This window comes from Microtus ochrogaster, linkage group LG4 (assembly GCF_000317375.1).
Source record: "Microtus ochrogaster isolate Prairie Vole_2 linkage group LG4, MicOch1.0, whole genome shotgun sequence".
In the NCBI taxonomy this organism is placed as follows: domain Eukaryota; kingdom Metazoa; phylum Chordata; class Mammalia; order Rodentia; family Cricetidae; genus Microtus; species Microtus ochrogaster.
In genome coordinates this window covers 60720664-60741600 of record NC_022030.1, presented here as the reverse complement: position 1 = coordinate 60741600, position 20937 = coordinate 60720664, and the positions used below count along the sequence as shown (strand labels likewise).

Genomic DNA, 20937 nt, shown 5'->3' with positions numbered 1-20937 from the left:
CAAAGCCACTGTGTGCTCTCAGAAAGAGATCCGGTATTTAAATAGTGTCAACAAATCTGTGAGCTCACGGGTCAGTGCCTGGCCATATGGAGAGGGCTACAACTGCAAAGCCAGCTTATTAGGAATGGCCGGCCATCGATCATGTTTTCCAAAAGGAGAAAACCGAATTGAATCACACACCTTCCAGCTCTTTATATAAACCCCTGGGCCCTACAGGGCATGGAGGCACATCCGGAGGCGCATCCCTGTAACCCCAGCACTCCGGAGGTGGGAACAGGAGAGTACAGAGTTTGAGGACAACCTCAGCTACATGAGACTATCTTAGAAAAGAAAAGAAAAGAAAAAGACCTTTGATACCACCAGCTTGTCAGCCCAGTGGATGAGGCTCCTCTCAGACTTTCAAAGGTGTAGGGGGCTTCTTGTCCGATGTGTTCATGTGTTTAGGCGACTTGAGTTTCTTCAAGACAAAAGCTTTTCTATTGTTCTGCTAAGACACTTCTGTTGGGGTGAAAATTTTGTGTTGAGGTACACATTCCATTCTACTGAGTGTCACTTTTGTTCACCCCCCCCACACACACACACACCATCCAGGATGTTCACCCCCCCCACACACACCATCCAGGATGTTCACCCCCCCACACACACACCATCCAGGATGTTCACCCCCCCACACACACACCATCCAGGAGTTAGTAGATTCCTTTCACATTCGTTACCTCACTGTGACCTTGCAAGATAGAGAGGCTAATGGAATTAACGGAAGACAACTCTGAGCCTCTGCACTTTGTTGTTCTGCGGCTGGTGGTGTTCCTTGAGCCTAGGAGTCAGTCTCACCACCTGACTCCCTCCCATAGCTTTGGGGAGGGGGCCAAGGGTGGGGCTTGCAGATTTTCCCTTTCTTAGGTCTGCCTCACCTCTCTGGCTCAGTCCAATTCTCAGCCATCTTAATTTATGGTCCAGCTTCCTTCCTGCAGTGGAAGAGGAGGCAGCAATGGATGGGTGGGGTTCTTGCCGGAGGATTCGGAGGGCAGCAAAGACAGTGTTCTGTGTTTCTTTGCTGGACTCCTGGACAAAGGAGTTTGTTTATGAGCTTGTTAGAAGCCAAGGGATACCTTGGGGGCTGGGGAAATGCTCTGGACGTCAGCAACCAATATCTTCAGGTATTGTCTGCGGACAGGCAAAACAAACAAAGCCTGCCCCTGGGCTACAATGGTGTGGGTGTCCCAGCTTAGAATCTATCTGTCTATCTGGATCAGAATGCACTAGCAGAACTCTGTTATTAACCGGCCCCCACTCTCACCTGTAAAGTTAGTCCTAGTAGAATTACGGGTATCCCACATAAATGCCACCAACCTTTGCCGTTACAATGCTATCTAAAACTATTCTCTCCAATTATTTGAACTTTGTGGAATCAAGAACTTTAAACCAGCGTTTGTAAAATGTTACATTGAGACAGTTACTGGAAGCCAGTCCTCTCTTTCGCGGGGAGTTTTCCTCGTCTGAGATGCTTCATCAAAGTTTGGTGCGCTCTTTCAACTTGCACTTATTCTCAAAGCCACACCCCTTCATCCATAAGCCACGCCCGTTTGTTGATAAGCCACTCCTCTTCATCCCTAAACCTAGCTCTCTGAACTCTTGTCATCCTTTCTGGCCAGGTTCTTCTGCTTTCAGAACCCATCTTCTCTGGGCCCACCAGAAGCACTGCCCAGAGACGTGGTGTCAGGATGCTGATCCACACGCACAGGCCAGTGCACACATGTGTTCATCGTTATCAAGAAGTTTGTCAGCCAAGTTGAGAATAGGGAGCCATAAAGCTCAGATGTGACCCTGACTTCTCCAGAATCTTTCTGGTGACTCCAGAAAAGAAAACCAGGCCAAGGGTTCCTGCTGCTTTTCCCTTTGAGCCTATAAAAGGCCTTCTATGGTGGAGAAAACACTTCACCCAGGTCTTCTGCATGGGCCGTAGGGAGATACACAGCCAGGATGGGTTTAGGGTGAAATCCGTGCAGTTACCTTTGGGTTGCTTCAGTCCACAAGGGCACAAAACTGGAATCTGCGTGATGTTAATTTTAAGTCAGCGGCACTCCCGCTGGACGTGGAAGATGTGTGCTAGGAGTCGGGTCACTGTCCTGCGTGGAGACCAGTTTCTCCCCGCAGCCCGTCAGAGCAGCACCAAAGCCCGAATAGTGCAGATGCAGGGCTCCAGATACCAAATCCTCCGGATAGCGACTGTCACCTGGGCCTCATGCTCTCTTCTGTCTTGATTGTCAGAGACCGTAGCTCTGTGGTTCCCAAAATTGAACCGGTTCGAAAGACCGCTGCAGCGGGGGCAGCTACGCTTGGGCAGAAGCTCGTGCGCTGTGATTCCCTGTGGTTCTATCTCAAGCCACGCGTGTCTTCTCAAGGGAAGGCGCGCTTCTCAAGGCCTGGGCTAGTCTCCCGTGCTGACTCAGCCGAGGGACAGCCAGGGCGTGGTTGCGGGTGGGGTCCCTAGGGTCATTCCCCTCCGCCTTTCTCTTGTCAGCCGCAGGGACTGGGTGGTAATTGATGGCACCGCAGCCAGCTAGTCAGGAGCAGTCTGAGTGGGGAGGAAGGCGGATCCGGAGTTTCTGAGGCAGAGCAAAGGGAGGAGCATGGGCGGGACCATGGAGGAGGAGCGTGAGGGGGGGGTCCCTGGTGGGCGGATTCGGGTGGACCTCGTGGAAGGAGGGCTTGGGTTGGGAGTGCCATCGTGGGTAGTGGGTGAAGCGAACGGCTGAAGGGGGAGCATGGGGCTGAAGGAGCGTGGAAGGCAGACGGACCCCCGGGTGGGTGGGTCTGGGGAGAAAGGGGCAAACCTCCTGGAAAGAGCGCGGGAAAGGGGCTGGGAAGGAAGGAGTGGCAGGCACAGGGTGGGTGGGGCGTGGGGGCGGGGTTAGGCGGGGAACAGGCGGAGTGTGCCCGGGGCTCCTCTCTTGCCACCCCCACCCCCGGCCCGGGGCCACCTGCGCCCCGCCCTACCGGCCGCACCCCAGCTAGGGAACCAAGAAGCCGGCTGTCCGGGTTTCGTGTGCGCCGCGGGGATCATAGCGAGTTCTGCTTCTGCCTGGACGGCTGTCCTGAGTCCGGAAATGTGGCCTCTCTAAGAGCCCTCCGACTGAGCGGGTCTGCGGCGCGAACTCACGGGTTGGGAAGTTGGTCTGTACCCCGGCAAGATGACCAGCCCGGCGGGCACACAAAACCAGGAAATTGACTGTCTGAGCCCAGAAGCGCAAAGACTGGTAAGAGGAACACGCGGTTCAGTCCTGTGCCTGTCAGTGCCCCCCTCCCCCCGCTGAGCTGTGTCCCCTGAAGGCTCTTAGGCTGCTACCCTGCTGGAACCGAGGCGGGTGGGCTCTGCCGGAGTCTCTAGAAAATCCTGAGGACAGGTGGTTGGCTAAGAACAAGATATCTGCAGGTGGCGCTCTGTAAAGTTTTGTGTCCCTACACCTCTCTCAAGGACGAAAAGGAGCGTGGTCTCACCCTCCGCCCCTGGTGCTGGTCTCTAGGCAGGCTCTGCTCAGCTGACTGGCTCTGGACTGGATCCAGCCGAGATCTGAGATCTGAGTGTGGTGTAGCGTTTCACACGGAACTGCTGGTTTGGTATTTTACAAAGTACAGCACCCAGGAACTGGGCCCTCATCCGGAGGCACCACCTTCTCTGGAGTGACTTGGAGGGTTTGCAGGCTCTTGACCTTAGGAACACCTCCCTCAAGGATCCAGGAACCTAAATCCACTTTGGCGGGTGTCAGTCTCTGGTGTTTCCCTTCCCGAACTTAACTTGTGGAGGCATGGTGGGAAAGGAGTAGTTTGGCCTTAAAATTGGGCACCAGGGGGTTGGGTATCTTCGGTTCCCGCCTGTACCTTATGGTTTTGACTTGGGGGCTGGGAGTCGAGACTATAGCAGACTACCTAACCCAGATTAGCTTTAAACTCCGGATTCTCCCCCTTTCAACCTCTCCACTGCTGGGCTTTCAGGCCACCACCTTCCCACCTCTCCCATTGCTGTGGTTGCTCATGAATGGGAATTTTTAAAAGCTAAAGGTACTCTTTGAAACGATGTATTTTTATGGAGTTAGTACTAGAGAAATAAGGAGATCCAAGGTCCCCCTTTGTCAGGTTTTTGTGAGTCCCAATCACTCATTCACCAGGTAGGAACTAATCCTGCATTGTTGTCTGTGGGATAGTCACAATGAGGATGCTTTGTTTGACTGGGAAGGTGTAAATTTTGATACCAATGATAGACTGGAAAAGTTAGGTCCTAGCTGAGAACTGTCCTGTGTGTCTTAGTGTCCCCCCCCCCACTTCCCTACCCCCCCCCCGCTCCACACTTAAGCTTTGGCAGTAATTTGTGTTTTTGGAACTATTCTGTCAACTGTGGGCCTAGGGAAGGAACCTGCGGGGCCACTTTGGAACCCTCTTCAGGCCAGTCTTGAGATAAGGGAGGAGGGAAAGCTTCTGAGACCGTGGTTTCAGAAAAGAGGCCCAGGCACACCATAGAAGGCAAGAAAGGGGAGGAAGTCAGCCCTGGGCTTGTGCTAATGTACAGGAACCAAGTGCCAGAGTCCTGGGCAAAGAGAAGACTAAACAGCTAAACACTGAGAACAGCATGTAAGGAAGGCAGGGAAAGGCCCAAGAGGTGGGGACTCCCCCACCAATTCCCAGACACCAGGCACAAGTCCCGCTACTCAATACTTGGAGCCTGTAGGGTACCCAGGCAAGATACTGCCCAGCAGAAGGAGGCTGGAACCAGGTCCTCTTCCAAGTGCTCATTGGTCTGATCGAGGCCCACCCTCCCTTCCAGAATCCAGGAAACACAGAGCACTAGAGAGTGAGTGAATGTTTATATGTAAGATTACGGCAGAATTCATCTAGCAATGAGCCCTGCCCTGTCCTAGGCGACGCTATTTTTAGTATTTCTTTCTCTCCTTGATGTAATGTAACCTTCATGCATTGCTCTAAAGCCCCTTCCAGGCATTTGATGGACTGCTACCTAATAGAATATGGTCAATGCCTCCTCTTACCCTACTAAAATCTAACAGTGCTGAATTCTGGAACATATTTGGTCCTAGAATATTCTAGAAGGAAATTCGGACTCTTTAAGAGGTTTACAAAACAGTAGCAGAAACTTTGTACAGGAGAACAAAAAAACAAAAAAAACAAAATGTGGCCCCTGTTTATGAGGCTAATGGCCCATCGGACAGGAAGTGTGCAGGGGCATGACAATGGCCGGTGTGTTAGAAGGGGGGCCACCCAGCTGCTCGGACCCCGGGTTGAGCTTGTAACTGGAGACCAGCAGTGACCATTACAGAATGGTTTTTGTGTTCTATAGTTAGTGTCCCTGGCTCATAGGAGCAGGGTTCTTCCCAGTGGGAAGGATTAAACGGTTGTGAAGGACAAAATGAACAAAAGGAAACAGAGAGAGGGTGAGACATCCTCAGTCCAGAGAGAGCTGTCACAAATGACAAGATTGGAGCAGAGTGTGCCTGCAATGCTGTCACTCAGAGGCTGGGTCAGAAAGAACTCCAGTTCTAGGCCAGCCTGGGCATAGGCAGACTCTGTTTCTAAACAGAAAACTCCTAAAGTTTTCTTTATGGCTGCACGGATGCCTGGCTCCAGAAGAGGGCTTCAGATCCCCCGAACCAGAGTTATAGGCAGATGCAAGCCACCATGCAGATGCTGGAAATCGAACTCCAGGTACTTAGGAAGGGCAGCCAGTGCTCTCAACAACCAAGCCATCTCTCCAGCCCCAAACTGGCATTCTTTAAACTTCCGTAACTTCTGTGTATTGCTGAGGTTATGTCATCTCTGGCCTCTTTCCACACACAAATGAGCACTGACCCTGAAAGGAGCCAGTCCGTACCTTTTGATAGAGGGGTAGAAGTTGGCCCTACCAGGCATGGTCCACAGGCAGGCTGTCTATGAATGCAGCCCTCCACAAAAAGCATAAACTTACTTAGAATACCAGGAGATTTTTTGTTTTGTGACTCAGTCACAGGGTTCTCGACCATGAACTGTGTAGATGACATTGTGTCAAATAGAGCCCCTCTCACAGGAAACCTGAATCTTAGCCCCCAGGTTTGGGAACTGGGGGTATCGACTGACATTTTAAATGTGTTGTTTCCCCGAGTAGTTAAGATAAATAAATAAACAAAACAATAGACCTAAAAAAATAGTAAGTTCTTTTCTTTTGAGTTGTAGCTCTAAGCCATTTGTTCCATTTTGTAGCCTGACTTATTACTTGTGTGTGTGTGTGTGTGTGTGTGTGTGTGTGTGTGTGTGTCCCAAGCACGCTTTCGAGCTCTCTCTCGCTCTCTCTCTCTCTTCCTCCCTCCTTCCCTGGAAAGGCCCCTCTCAGCCACCACCCAGGCAGATGTAGGTTGGCTCTGAAACACTGAATTCATCTGCTTCCTGGCTTGGGAAGCCTAGGGGCCTTGAAAGCCCTGCAGCAGATCTGGGTCACCTGCTCCCATCCTACTTGCTGACCAGGGCACAGATCAGCTGCTCCCCTGTCACTGCTGGAGCCAGGCTCATCCCTGTCAGAGGCTATGGCCACCAGGCCATTCCAATATCAACTCCTGAGCCCAAACTTTCCCAGTACAGGAGACCCCAAAATGCAGTAATAAAGGTCAGGAACTACGATGGAAACAAATATCTTTACTTGTAGTATCCCTGGGTGACAGTGGAGACTCAATTTCCCTTTTTCTCTCGGTTAGTTTCTGTTTAGCAGAACAGCCCTCATAACGGAAGCCTCCTTTGCAAACTGCAGAAGGCTTAGGGTTCAGTCGCCGCCTACTACCAAGGAGAGCAGGAAACTGGTTTAGTTGTGGTGGCCAAGTCTCAGCACAGTTGACTGACTGGCATGTAACCTGCTTGGAGTGAGATTCCTAGTCGGTTAGTCGGGCAGAACCTGGCCAGGCCTTGGTACCAAGTATTCGCTCTTCAAAAGGCAATGAACCGCAGGGACAGCTTGTGACTCAGACCGGAGGAGCTGTTTGTGACTGGTTACTCAGATGCCAGAGTTCCCAAAATTCCATTCAATTTAAAGGATTAACCTTAGAGCCCAGAGGCCTTTTCTTGCAGTTTCAGGAAGGTGTGTGTGTGTGGGGGGGGGGGGGGATGTGTGTGGTGGTGGTCAGGGAGTGCCTTTAGTACCTGATTGCTTTTACTGGAGGCCTCCAGTTCCAGTTTGTGTTTTAAAGGAAGCTTTCTTTCTTAAGATAGACTTACGGTGTTGGGACAGTAGATATAGTTACGTGAACCGACTTCCTTCTCCCAAATTAGGTCAAACATTAGTGTGAATACACCCTAGAATTAATTCAGAATTGCCTAGTGATTGCTAACCATTGCCACAGTTACTTGCCTCGGGAGCAAATTCCAGAACCACCAATAAAGTTAGAGACAACACCAAAAACCAACTAAGCCACACCCAGCTGCCGTGCTGTGCTACTGTGTGTTCCACCTTAAGACAGGTTGGTTTCCCTTGGATGGATCTAAAGTATAATAAAGAAATAACTCACCTGAAGTTACTGGAAGGAGAGTTTCTTTTTAACGCTGTCACTTGTCCAATGGAGATATTTTTGCTTCAAAGTAGCAGTTTCTTTCTTTTTTTTTTTTTTTTTTTTTTTTTTTTTTTTTTTTTTTTTTTTTTTTTTTTTTTTTGTTTTTGGGTTTCTCTGTGGTTTTGGAGCCTGTCCTGGAACTAGCTCTTGTAGACCAGGCTGACTTTTTATACATGTATGGGTGTGTGCATTGCACACATGAGTAAAGGATGTCTGAAGAGGAGCTTGGATCCCTTGGAGCTGTAGTTACCACGATTGTGAGGGTCTCCTCGCCCTGCCAGCCTAATGTGGGTGCTGGGATCTGAACTCTAGTCCTCAAGGTTTATCAACAAGTGCCCATAACCGCTGAGCCATCTCTCTCCCCAGCTCTGTGTGTGTGTGCGCATGTGCGTGTGTGTGTGATTTTTATTATTATTTTATCGGAGGGGAATGGGTGCGTGTGCCACAGCAGATGTATAGAAGCCAGAGAACAACTCTGTAACGTTAGTCTTGGCTTCCACCTTCACGCGGTTCCAGGGATTGAACTCGTGTCTCCGGGCTTTCATGCCAAGTGTCTCTACGCACTGACCCATCTTGCTGACCCCCCGTTTGTATTTTGTTTTACTGATTTGGGCACGGGTTTTTAGTATGTGGGCCAGACTTCTCCTGTTTCACCTCCTGAGCGCTGGGGGTTGCATTGCAGGTAAAGGCCACCATATTTGGCCCACAGTGTTGGTTCTGATCCATGTGTGTGTGTGTGGAGGTGGAGGGGGGACAGGAAGATTTTTCTAGAGGAAGCAGGGTTAGGAGTGGGTGTGAGGTGTGAGCGAAAGTTCACCCTCCCTCAGTGTAACCTCCCTTGGGCTAGGGTGTTTGTCTTGCGCTGCTGAACTTGGTGTGAACTGTGTTCATGTCCCCCCCTGCCCCCCCCCTTCAGTAGCTGTCACAGAAGACACTTCCTAAGTAGTCAAGGTAGCTAAATTTATCAGGCCCCTGCTGAATCAGCTTGGCGAGGTTTATGTAGATGATGTTAGCCTTTACCTCATAGGACTAGACAATTATCTCTGATTTACAGATAAAGAGCAAATGGGGCCCTGAAAGTCTTGATGAGCCCCCACGGACACGTGGGGAAACAGTCAGACCCCAGGTTAGCTTACTTGGAACTCAAGCTGACTGTGGCGCCACCGTATACTGCTTCAGGCTCTCCTGGCAGGGATCAAATATACAGCCGGCTGCCTCCACTGCAGCTCCTCTCACTTCAGCCATAAGCGTCTCTTGACAGCCTTGGGGTGTCATCACTCCAGTACCCCCGCACCCCACACACTCCGTTTTGACATAGGTTTTAGGCAGCTGACTTCTGGCTCCGAAATGCTGGGGTTATGGGCATGTGATACCACACCCAATTTACTACCCTTTTCTGTGTCTGGTAATTTTCACATGAGAGGATGTTGAGTCGACTTACTTTTTCTAAATAAGACAGAGAAGAGTGGAAATGGAAGATTGGTAGAAAGCTCTGCTTTTCGCTTCTTCGAGGTATGCCGACATTTTCGATGTTACTCGTGAGTCTTGAACTCAGGGCCTTGGCTCATGCCCACAAGCACTGCTGACTTACACTCCAAGCTTATGCCTGTCACGCACCACTGTGATTCAAACCTTTAGTTTGTAGCTTGTGTGACACCATCTCCACCTCTTCCCAGATTGACAGGGCCATTGATTAGAAAAATGTGACTTCTTCCAGGGTTGTTTCCAGGAATGTTGATTGAATCCGAGAAGGGTTGTGTTGTTGAGAATTCCCTGCCTAAGGAGGTGTTAACAACGTTCCATCCAAGGTCCAAGGTCCCATCCACAAATCAAAGTACCCATCTCACTGATGTTCAACCTTGAAAACCAAAGCATTTACTTGTAGAGATGAAGGAATTTGGCTGACTCCAAAGCAGCTACCTTGGAAAATCTTTTTACCTACCCAGCATGCACGATGGCTTCTCCAACGCCACGTAGGCGGAGCCCCTTTAGATGAACCTTCTCTGGCCTGTGTTGTCTAGTACCTCCTGAGACCACCCTCCCAACCCCCACCCCCACCGCCACCCCAACCACGTGCAATTAAGACAAAACTGCACACACGGGCCCAGAAGGAGAGGTAGGAATCTCCAGTGACTCTCCTACCCCCCTCCCCATTAAGGAATGTCAACTCTCAGCTGGATCTCACAGACAAGCACAGCTAACTTGACTAAGACCGCAGCTGTTCTGCCTGGTGGGCAGAATTCTGCCACGAGTTGTTACAAGCTGTTCTGTGTCTGGGGTCTGCAGTTTTCAGACTTGTTCTTCGAAAGAACAGTGTTAACAACTGCGGAAACCTTAGGAGTGGATTTCAGGGAACAGTCTAGACGGCAACACACAGAGGTGAGGGGACGGAGCCCAGACGAGGTTCCTGAAGAGAAGTGGTCCTCATCTGTCAGCCCTGCAAGTCCTCAGTTTTGACTTCGGGGTTGCCAGTGTGGTATGAATTGTCCTCAGCTCCCTTTAGTACCAGATATGACCTAGGATGACATGTGTGTTGGGCAAGCATCCTGGTCCTGAAGAAGCCTGTTTCTCTGAGAGACGGTGTAGCCTAGTTCTTATTCTGAGGTGGAGAAGATGTTTGTAACTCAGTTACCAAGCTGTGTCCTGGAACTGTGGCAGATCTCACACCCGAAGTCAGATCTGCAGCCTCCCTCCCCACCTCCCCCTGGGAACTCTGCTCCCAGGTGAATACTCAACTCAGCCTTGAGCATCCCTGGGATGCTCTTTGTCCCTCAAGCACAGAGCAGTGGAGCTCCTCCTTGGAGCCTGTGGGTCTAGCTAGGAGCAACAAAGTAACTGATTCTTCATTGACAGATCATTTTAGATAATCATCTTAGTTAATTTTGATAGTTTTTTTTTAAGAAATTATACAAAAGAAGTTGAACATCAGCCTTTCACTCTATGCCCTACAACCCTTCCAGGGTGCTGGGGAACCTGGGCCCCATTGGTCTTGTGGCCTGAGCTCTGAGACCCACCAGAGCAGGTGTGGCCCATGTGGCTGAGTGTCATCAAACTGTGCTCAGGGACACAGTAAAGTGCTTATAGCCTAAGCACAAGGGCCTGAGTTTGGAGTCCCTATATCCAAGTAAAAGTTTGGCATGGCGCACTTGTTTTTTTGTTTGTTTGTTTGTTTGTTTGTTTTTGAGACAGGGTTTCTCTGTGGCTTTGGAGCCTGTCCTGGAACTAGCTCTGGAAGCCAGAGCTAGTCATGCTGGTCTCGAACTCACAGAGATCCGCCTGCCTCTGCCTCCTGAGTGCTGGGATTAAAGGCGTGCGCCACCATCGCCCGGCAGCATGGCACACTTGTAATACCAATGCTGGGAAGGGTCCCCAGAGCTTGCCGGCCAGCTCGTCTGGTCAAACTGGTGAGCCCCAAGCTCAGTGAGAGACCCTGTATTAAAACAGTGACTGGGGAAGACACTGAAGGTTACCTCTGGATCACACACACACACACACACACGCAAAGTAAACTTAGTTTGTAGCACTGTGTGTTTGATAGAGAAATACCCACCTCAGGATGTTAGATGTTTCCGTAGATCTGGGGCTGACCTCATCTCTGTAGATGCAGACTGACTTGGGTGTGTCATACTGAGACCCCTAATGCCGTACTTGATCTTGCTGTCTGTGGTCAGCCATTCTGAGGTGGCCTCTGGACCCTGAGGAAGTACTGAGCAGAGCCTGGTATATATACTCTTTTCAAACTTTCATTCTGCTCCTGTTTTCTTGTTTTGTGGGACAGGGTCGCACCTAGCCCAGACTGGCCTTGAACTCTTGATCCATTTGATTCAACCCCCAAGAGCTACTGTTAGGGGTGCGTGTCACCACACCCGGAGCATTTCCCTCCCTCTCCATACTGGCATCATTCACAGGGTAGTGGTGTTGTTTGAACTGTGTACTGTTGGATGTGTTTGGTCTCTATAAATTCCACCTTGCTCTTGCAACCTGCCTGAGTAGCCAATGACAGGCTCTTCCCGATGTGGTCCTGTCAGAAAGCAAGATGACAGACTGGTCAGCCTGGCCTCACCCTGAAGGCCGTGATTCCTCAGCATCCCCAGTGCCCCTTTGCACTGACTGCAGTAGCCCTACTGTGTCCTGACTCACAGTTACAGCCATAAAGAACCCCTTGCTCCTGGGGGCCTTGTGGGACAGACAGCGCGAAAGGTTTTGGAAAGATAACACATCTTTAAAGCATGGGATGAGATACAAGTATTAACCAAGAGACATGGGCAGTGGGTCCATGGAGCAGAGGTCAGCCATGGGCACTGTTGCAGAGGTGCCCAGCTAGTGCCTGCCCTTTCCTGTTCCACCGTGCATTCCCTCGGCTGCACTCAATAGCAAACTGTTTTTAGAATCTGCCGAATATAAGCTGTGGGGGTTTCCGTAGAAACAAAAGTTGGTAGCTGTTGCTACTTCCTGTAACCAAGGCAACTCAGGAAAGGGATTCTGTCCCTCCGCAACCTCCACCCCAGTCTGGAAACCACCATGTGTGTGTCAGCCATGCTAACATGGGTGTGGGTGGATGCACACCAGGATTTCCAAGCTCCCGCATCAGATTTTTGTTCCTTCTCTCGGGAACGGATCACACCAGGACAGAGGCCTCTGCTTCTGTCTAAACCAAGGCAGCTTCTTTTGGTGCCGCTTTTGGCCTCAGCAGCGCGGTACTCGTGTTGCACTCACACGAGGGAACTTTGCATCCTTAGACATTTCCTGAAATGGCTTAGATTAGTGATGTCATGATGATGAACTATGCCCTGATATAAATGCCACCGGTTCTGCTCAATTCTAAAGCCTCGAAGCTTCGGTAAATGCATCATTAGCATGGACACTTCCTCCCATTCGCGGCATCTTTACATCTAAGCAGCCCATGGAGCATCATTTCCAGGTGGCATCTGAGGAGGCAGACCAAGGAGGTAGTGGTGTCCCTGGGGCTCCTCGTGTGTCTCTCTGCAACCCAGAGGTCTCTCTCTTGGCTCTGTTGGAGTTCTGGAAAGTTAGAGAATGTTGCATCCCGCTTCCAGGCGCATTGCAGGACTGAGCTGCATACGGACCCTGTGCAGTGAGTCTGCCTGCAGATTCAGGGGTGGGAGCTGGCTTTGTAGGCGCAAGGCTTCCTCAGTGTGGTGGAGGAAGTGACCTGAGACCAGAACTGTCTCAATCCCCTTTCTCAAGAACTTCCTTAGAGCTGTGACCCATATGTGAAATCCTTCCAGTTTTTCTGTCGACTCTAAGACTCTTTGGTGTCAGTACCATGACCAGAGGGTGAGAGGGTCTGACATGCATACTTTGCCTGCTAGGCATGAGTGTCAGAAAAGGCTCAGAACTGGCAGGAGCAGAGCCTGGGTGTTGAGGGACACCCTGAAGGTGGTATACCCTGAAAGTGAGGGGTCAGCTCCCCATAGATCCGCCTTGTCTGAGCATACTCTGCAGATTAGGTGTCTAGTCTTTTGTGGCCAGAAGGACTCGAGGCAGCAACTTCAGGAACAGTTGTATGGGCCAGAGAGGTTACTCATTGACACCCCGGTGCATACTTTACTGATAGGCAAGACATCCCACTGACTTCTCAAACAGCTCTCTGAAGCCTTTGCCAGCCTGTCCTCGGGGCTGTCACACATACAACTGTATGACCCACAAAAGGAATTTCAGTAGAAATGATTTCTGTCGCTGGCCAGTGAACTGGACTCTTGGCCAAGGGACCCTGCATCAAGCTGTAGGGGTGGCACTGGGGACAGTAGGTGGGAAACCTGAAGCACTGGGTCAGACTTGTGCTTCTCAGTGGCTCTCCTTGCAATCCTTCTTACCCAGGGTGGGTGTGTAATTGGACGTGTGTGTCTCACCCATGATGGGTGTGTCCATGGATTGTATGTGTCACTAGGGTGGATGTGTTCTTGGATTGTATGTCTCATCTAGGTAGGCGTACCCTTGGGTTTGAATATGATTTATGGGGTGTAAAGGGGAATCCGGAGTCAGGATCAGCTTTGTGGAATTGTCATAGGCAACTTTGGTGATCTATGGGACATTTCCAACTGTTCCCACCCCAAGGAGTGCGTCTATTTTAAAAGCCTAGCCTATAAAATCTGCTTATAGAACCCAGGCCTGGGCCCAGAGCAGCTAGGGGAGCTCCAGCCATGGACCACAGCAGGGGAGAGGAAACACATCCTGAACCAACAGCTATGGGAATTCCCAAGAAGCTAGCAAGCCTGTGGCTTGTGACCGAAGCCTGTTCCTGACACCCCCCTACCTCGGTGCCCTGCTCATGAAGCAAGAGAAGGAGCCAAGGTGGGCCTACACCTGGACAGTTTCTAGAGCAACCAGCCAAACTGAGTTTGCTTTCTGGCATCAGTGAGCATGGGTTTGGGGTTTGGTCCCCTCCAACTTCCTTCCCTACCTCCTACCTACTGAAAATGGTCAAATATCTCAGGGCCTACAGGTATTCCCATATATAGGGATGTCGCTGCCCTTAGGCAAGTACCAACATAGAGGGGTCTTGTGAGGCCCTGGTGGACCAGGCTTCTGGAGGAGAGGCAGCAGGCGCTCCTCAGGAAACTATCCCTAGTTCTCGACCAGCTCAGGACAGCAAGCGTAAGGATGTACTTGGAGAATTTCAAATCTGCCTGTGACCTCACACAATGGTTTTGTATTTTGGCAAAGCAGCTATCCAGGAAGGCATACCCCTGGCGTACCCGCCCAAGGCAGCTGACCTCAAGAACCACCTGGGCAGTTGGCACATCGAGGACGGGCCTGGGCTTTGCACTGTGCCCAGGGAATGAACCTTGAGCCTGGGTGCCACATGGTGGACCTTGGCTGCTTTGTACGTCAGTTCATTTCACAACTTGGTCACATCCAGCCTTCCCTGGTGACCCCGCAGGGACCATATGCACGACCATCATCCTCCAGCTCCTGTCTGTGTGTTGCTGTTCTTGGCAGTGTGTCTGAAGAGGAGGAAGCATGCCGCCGAAGCACCGGCTGATTCTTTTGGTGTAGGATTTGTCTCATGAAGGCATGCACAGTCACGGGGAGGGCTTGGATCTGTGTCGGTGTTTGGCTCCTCTGTCTACTGATGTTTGGTTGGGCAGGTTCTAGGAAACAAGATGATTGCCATCACTTCCTCTACTGTGAGGCTCTGTCTCCCCACAAGTCATGTGACCGATGTAAGAGCCGTGGGTGTCATGAATGGTAGAGCTTACAAGGACCTGAAGCTGTACTGAATTACAAACTAATCTTCTAAATCCTGATATCAGGAATAGCTGGTACTTAACAGTCTTCATTCATGTGGCTCCATTGTCAGCCCAGGCCTAGACTTCTCAGGGCAGGACTGGTAGCTATATAGATTTTCAGCATGACTGCCCTCAAGGACTGAGTATGTTAGGCTAAAATGGAGCACAGTGAGAACTGTGTCCCATGTGGAGATTCTGTGACAGGTCCTACAAGCTCAAATGTGTGGAACCCGTTTAGGGACTTTGGCCCAGTGCTAAGAATTAATTCAGAAGAGATGAGGGACTAGCCAGGCATCCTGGCATGGAAAGTGTGTGAGGTACCCAACATCCCCAACTTAGTGGAGGACAACAAGGAAGGGCAAATGTCATCTCAGAAGCAAGGTCATCTGTTGGTGTATAATAATTACTCAAAGACACTTAGAACAGCGTTCATCTGTGATGCTGCAGCTCTGGAGTCAGGTGTGTGGGCCCTCGCTTTGCTGGAACCTATGCTCAGGTCTAACAGGCTATCAACAGCAGTTAGCCAAGCTAGGTCCTTCTGTACCTCTGAGCTCATTTGTGGTTCCAGAACCTTAACTTTCTTGGAGGTCATAGGATGGTGGCCCCTCTTCCTACTCGCTGTCACCTGTGGGCTATTCATAGCTCTTGGGATCCCCTCACAGGCCTCTCTTGTATGGCATCCAGCTTTCTGAAGGCCAGCAAAAGACTTCCCTAAACCCTCTTAGAGGCCTCGTCTGAGACCACCAAGCACGTTCTTTTTGCTCAACTCAAGGTCAGCTGACCGAAAGCCCTTCATCTGCCGTCTAATGTTGTGTGGTGACAGGAATGACGGTATCGTGCTTACAACTCCTCACATACACACTCAAGGGGAGAAGACTGCAGGTGCCAGCATCCAGGGCATTCATCCAGGCAGAGGCAGCAGAGTTCTGGGGACCCTCCTAGAGTGGTAGGCCTTTCTAGAATTCTGTCGACTATATTCCTCTCTCCTTCTGCCCCATCTGGTGCATCTGTCTTCTTGCTCTTTCCAAAAACCCTTCCCTGTTCCTCCTTGTCCAAGCCGATGGACTAATACTGTTGTCAAAGCTCTTGCCTAGTCTCTGCCTTCTTAGAAAGGAACCCACATGCCCAGGGCTGTGTGCCTCTTCACCCAAGGGTAGGTTCTGAATGTAAAGACCCTTCTTGACCCTTCCCCTCCAGCCCTAGGTTATTCTTACAGACAAGTACCCATTTAGGATATGTGGTTGGTGTGGAACCTTTAAAATGACATCAAGTGCCAGATGTCTGATTACAACCATGATGGGGCAACACTTCACCTCTGTACTCCAGCCCCAGCCTCAGCCCCAGCCCCGGCCTCAGCCCCAGCCGCAGCCCCGGGCTCAGCCCCAGCCCCGGCCTCAGCCCCAGCCCCGGCCTTAGCCTCAGCCCCAGCCCCAGCCCCAGCCCCAGCTTGTCCTATTGGATGCCCTTTGATTTGAAAGACGTGGTCTTGGACTAATAAGGGACCACACAAGCAAAATCTGTTACAGAGTCGAGTCCTTGGAAGCTGACAGGAAACCCCTTGCGATTCAACTTAGTAGTTAACTTACATTAGAATCGAAAGAAATCAGGGCCAGGCATGGTGATGAGCTCCTGAAATCCTAGCATGGCAGAAGGTAGGACGACTGAGGCAGGAGGATGGTGAATTTGAGGCTGGCCTTGGCTATGTAGATAGCAAGACCTTGTCTTTTCAAAAAAATCAAAAGTGAAAAAATAATAGGGAGAACAGGCTTTCTTTTGGGCCACTAACCAGCTCCCAAATAAAGACACAGAGATTTAATATTAGTTATGAATGTTGGCCTTAGCTTAGACTCCTTTCTTGCTAGATCTTATAACTTAATTTAACCTGTTTCTCTTCATCTACATTTTGCCCCAGGAGTTTTTACTTTTCTTTCATTCTGTACATCCTACTTTTCTGCTTCCTCTATATCTGGCTGGTCTCAGGAGTCTCCCTCTTCCTTCTTCCTTCTCTTTTCAATGCTAGATTCCTCCTCCTATTTATTCTCTCTGGCCGCCAGCCCTGCCTATCCCATTACTGCCTAGCTATTGGCTGTTTGACTGTTTATTAGACCAATCAGGTTCCTTAGGCAGGCAAGGTAAAACAGCAACACATCTTTACACAATTAAACAAATACAGCATAAGCAAATGTAACACGCCTTTACATAGTTAAATATTCCACAACATAAACCAATGTAAAAATGTAATACATCTTTACATAGTTAAAGTAATAGTCCACAACTGAGGGAAGGGGAAAGGAAGGATCAGTTTGTCTTCTGCCGTGTGTGTGTGTGTGTGTGTGTGTGTGTGTGTGTGTGTGTGTGTGTGTGTTTGTGGTCAGGGAGGTGGTATTCAGGTCAGCCACCAGGACCTTTCTCCTATATCTCCTTAGTGGGAGTACGCAGCTCAGAAAGCCAAATGTGCATAGGCTCTAGCTCCTGCCTGGCCCCAACAGCTATCTGGGTCCAGAAAGTGCTGTATTAAAATGACCCAGGGAACAGTAAAATATTACAAAACTCCAGAGCTGTGGGTGGAAGAATTATTGACCATTCAAGGGAACTTACCTGCCAAGAAGGCGGGGCTTGTCACCAGAGAGCCTGCATTTTGGAACATTCTGCCTTTTACCTCCCTGGCTTCCGGGTTGCATGAGATAAGAGCATTCACATGGTCCATAGTCATGCATCCAGGTCAAAATGCCATCTGTAACCCTTTGGTCGGCATAGTCAGCTGTGTTCTGATGGCTGTTCTGCCAGGGGCCTAAAGATTGTTAGAGGAAGAGCTTTTAATACAAAGACTGACTCTACTATCCAGAGCCCTCCACGGTGTCCTTGGTCACCTTGGGAGAACCCCAGCTCCCCTCACCACAGAGGGGAGGGGATTCATAGGGTATAAGGGGAGACCAAGAGGGGCTGAGCAGGAGTCTCGGAGTGGATCAGTGAGGGCACCAGACTGGAGCCCTGCATGCCTGCCAGGCTCTACCATGAGTCCTAGAACGTACAGTACCCACCCACCTGGCATTTAGTGAGGGTTCAACAGTCACCCTCCTGTCCTCGGTGATGCCAAACTCTGTTGGACTGCGTTTCTCCTGCATTCATACCTATGACATAACTATTTCTAAACTGAGCACAGTAAGACAACAGCAATTCTGTAGGCCATGGCGATCTTAGCGTAGGATTTTCCTTTCCTCTTTGAGTCAGGAACTTTCACCCCTTTACTAAAAGGAAGTATTTCTAGGCTCTTTTGGGGCATATGGAAGCTGTCGGAATCACCACTCACGTGCTTTGGGGGCTTTGCTAAGTGAAATGGGGGTGACCCCAACACAAGAGCCAGCTGTTGCTGGAGTGGGTGTGGTGGTGACCAACAGACAAATCGTGCATAAGACATGGAAACTCCAGACAAAGGGGCTCAAAGTTTGAGCAAGAGTGAACAAAACAGTGCATGCATTTGATCAGCTCTGCAGGGTTTTAAAAACACAGGAATTATTTGTTTCTGTAAATTTCCATGTAAAGTTTTTAGACTTCGGTGGACCCCCAGCTAACTGATAATGGAGGAGGAGCTCCTGGACTCAGAGCTACCATTCATCCCGTTCCAGAAAACCCTGCCACTCGAGAGCATCCGCGAATTGCCACTGTGTGCTTGTTAAGCCCTAAACAAGATTTTCTCTGTACAGTGTCATTAACTATGTACCCGGAAGGTGCCTGGTCTGTTCTCTAATAAGGTTTCTGGGTCTGTTACAGGCGGAGGCCAGGCTTGCAGCGAAGCGTGCAGCCCGCGCTGAGGCTCGAGAGATCCGCATGAAGGAGCTGGAGCGGCAGCAGAAAGAGGTAACAGAGGCTGTGGGAGGCTCGTGGTTGGCTTTCTCTGAGGTGTGCTAGGACCGTGAGGTCAGAGCACCTGCTCCCTTCCCTGTTACCTTTGTATCACTCCTGCTTGGAATGTGTGTGCCCCTGTGGTTTGTTCCGGGTTGGCCCTGAGCGTGCATAGCACGGATGCCAGGCATGCTTGCCCAACCGGGGCAGGGGGGGGGGGAGCCCGTGAGCTTGCCCTTCGGTAGTGAGGTTCCAGGCCAGTTTTCTGCCTTCGAAGGACTGGAGAGAACTGGCTCTGGATCCTCTCAGTTAGAACCAGAAAATAACAGAGTGATTCTTTTTTTTTTTTAATTTAATTGACCAGTGTCTTTCACTTAAAAAAAATTTTCCTCCCAAGGCTTATATAGTGATAGAAAAAAATAGGTGAGTACTATGGATAAGTAGCCATGGGAACAATTGCAGGGGGTCAGAGGTGCCCAAACCCCTTTATCATTCTGTCTGCGTTTTTGTTGTTGTTGTTGTTTGTTTTGTTTTTTCAAGACAGGGTTTCTCTGTAGCTTTGGAGCCTGTCCTGGATCTAGCTCTTGTAGACCAGGTTGGCCTTGAACTCACAGAGATCTGCCTGCCTCTACCACCCGAGTGCTGGGATGAAAGGCAGAGTGCCACCACTGCCTGGCTTCTATCTGCTGTTTTTAAAACCAACAGCCAGCATGTGGGCTCTTTAACTGTGTTAGGGCGCTGGCTTCTGCACAGCCTTGCCCACTCAGGGAATGAACCCATCGGGGAGCATCCGCTCCAGCCCCACACTGCAGGGCGTGTCCATTAGGACGGCTCAAATGCGTGAGAAGTCAACGCTGGAGTGGTCCCTTCCTCTGCAGGCTCTGGTTTTGCTCTGGGAGCCCAGCCGATGTTCACCACTGTGCAGTTTCAGATGGAAATTCTCCTTTCCTGTTTCTCTGCAGACTGTGGCACGAGTCCTCCACCTTCCCAACCGGGCCCAAAAGGCCTGTCATGTGCTTTGTAAGGACAGCTGGACCACCAGACTGTGATGTTCACTGTCCCTCCCTGCCTGGGAACTTTGCCACCCTAGAAAGAAATATGCCAACAGAAGAGGGGTGTGGCCAGACTTGATTTGGGGAAGGAAACTTCCAGACGGTGTGGGGGTGGCCACACAGTGCTGGGAGCCCCAGCCTAATGGCTCAGCAAAAGGGGTACCGGCGGGAGGGCAAGGGACAGGGCAGTTACCACCGTGAGGGGACCTCACCCTCTTCTGTGGTGATCAGGAAGTAACCTTGACAAGCTTCTCCTGTATGCTAAGCTATGAGCAGAGAATTTAACCAGTATTGGAAGGTGGCACACTGTCTTCCCTTCTATTTAGAAGTTGGTACTTTTGTGTGTGTGTGTTTAATAATTTTTTTCTTAGTTCTCTGAAGAAGCAGGGGTTGGTATCCATCCAATATCTATCTGTCTCTTTTATAAGCAGGTTTATCTTTTTAAAATAAAAAAAATAGGCAGTTCTCTGTGTGTGTGTGTGTGTGTGTGTGTGTGTGTGTGTGTGTGTTAATTATTCAGGCCTTTTCCCAGAAGAACTGTGATTGCCAGGCCTTCGAGTTGACTGAAGTGCCTCCCACCCCTAGTCTTGCGGCCAAGGGTGATGTGAGCCTCGGAGGAATCAGAACCCGGTGAACACCTGTCAGGATGCTCACACCAGGGAGCACTTTCAGGAAGTTCTGCGGAGACAAATGTCTAGCCCCACAAGTGAAGAATTGGAAAAGACCACCTCCGCATTGTAGGTCCCTGTCCTGCGCTGCACCTCTGTGCTGGCAGCATGCAAGGGACCATCCCAGCTAGAGCTCCTGGGCTCACCTGATTTGGCATACATACCGGATAGTTTATTTGGAATTGAATTGATTTCTTTTTTTTAATGACCAAGTCGCAGTTGTTTCTCAGACTGCCAGGTATCTTTTTTTCCGAAATCTTTGTTCTCACTCAGTAGGCTTTTGTGGACTGCTGTGTGCAGGGCCCCACTAGATATTCCTTCCCATTGACCGTGGGAGCCACAGGATAGTGTGATGGGGATGGAGGTCGTTCCGAGGCTGGGGGCTGCTACTCCTTAGATGCATCCCAGTTACAGATGGTGGCTCCAGTTATCTGCCGAGCCAGGAGCCCTGTGGGAGCTGCACCCTGTGATCGCTATGCCCTGCTTAAGTTCATCCACTGTCAGTTTTCCCTGGTTCTCTCCTAGTCCTTCTGTCAGTCTT

At 50.3% G+C, this 20937-nt stretch overlaps 1 protein-coding gene across 12 annotated transcripts in view; it reads left to right on the top strand.

The window, feature by feature from the left end:
- Positions 1-20937, top strand: part of Lrrfip1 (LRR binding FLII interacting protein 1) — a 134269-nt gene that overhangs the window by 51704 nt on the left and 61628 nt on the right. For 10 of the 12 annotated variants that reach the window (XM_005361700.2, XM_026786529.1, XM_005361701.2 and 7 more), the window contains exon 2: positions 18605-18691. In XM_005361700.2, the coding sequence (XP_005361757.1) occupies positions 18605-18691 (87 nt within the window). Of the gene's footprint in view, positions 1-3006; positions 3261-18604; positions 18692-20937 lie in introns of those variants that run through there. The other 2 variants (XM_013351740.2, XM_026786528.1) reach the window with 1 other exon arrangement.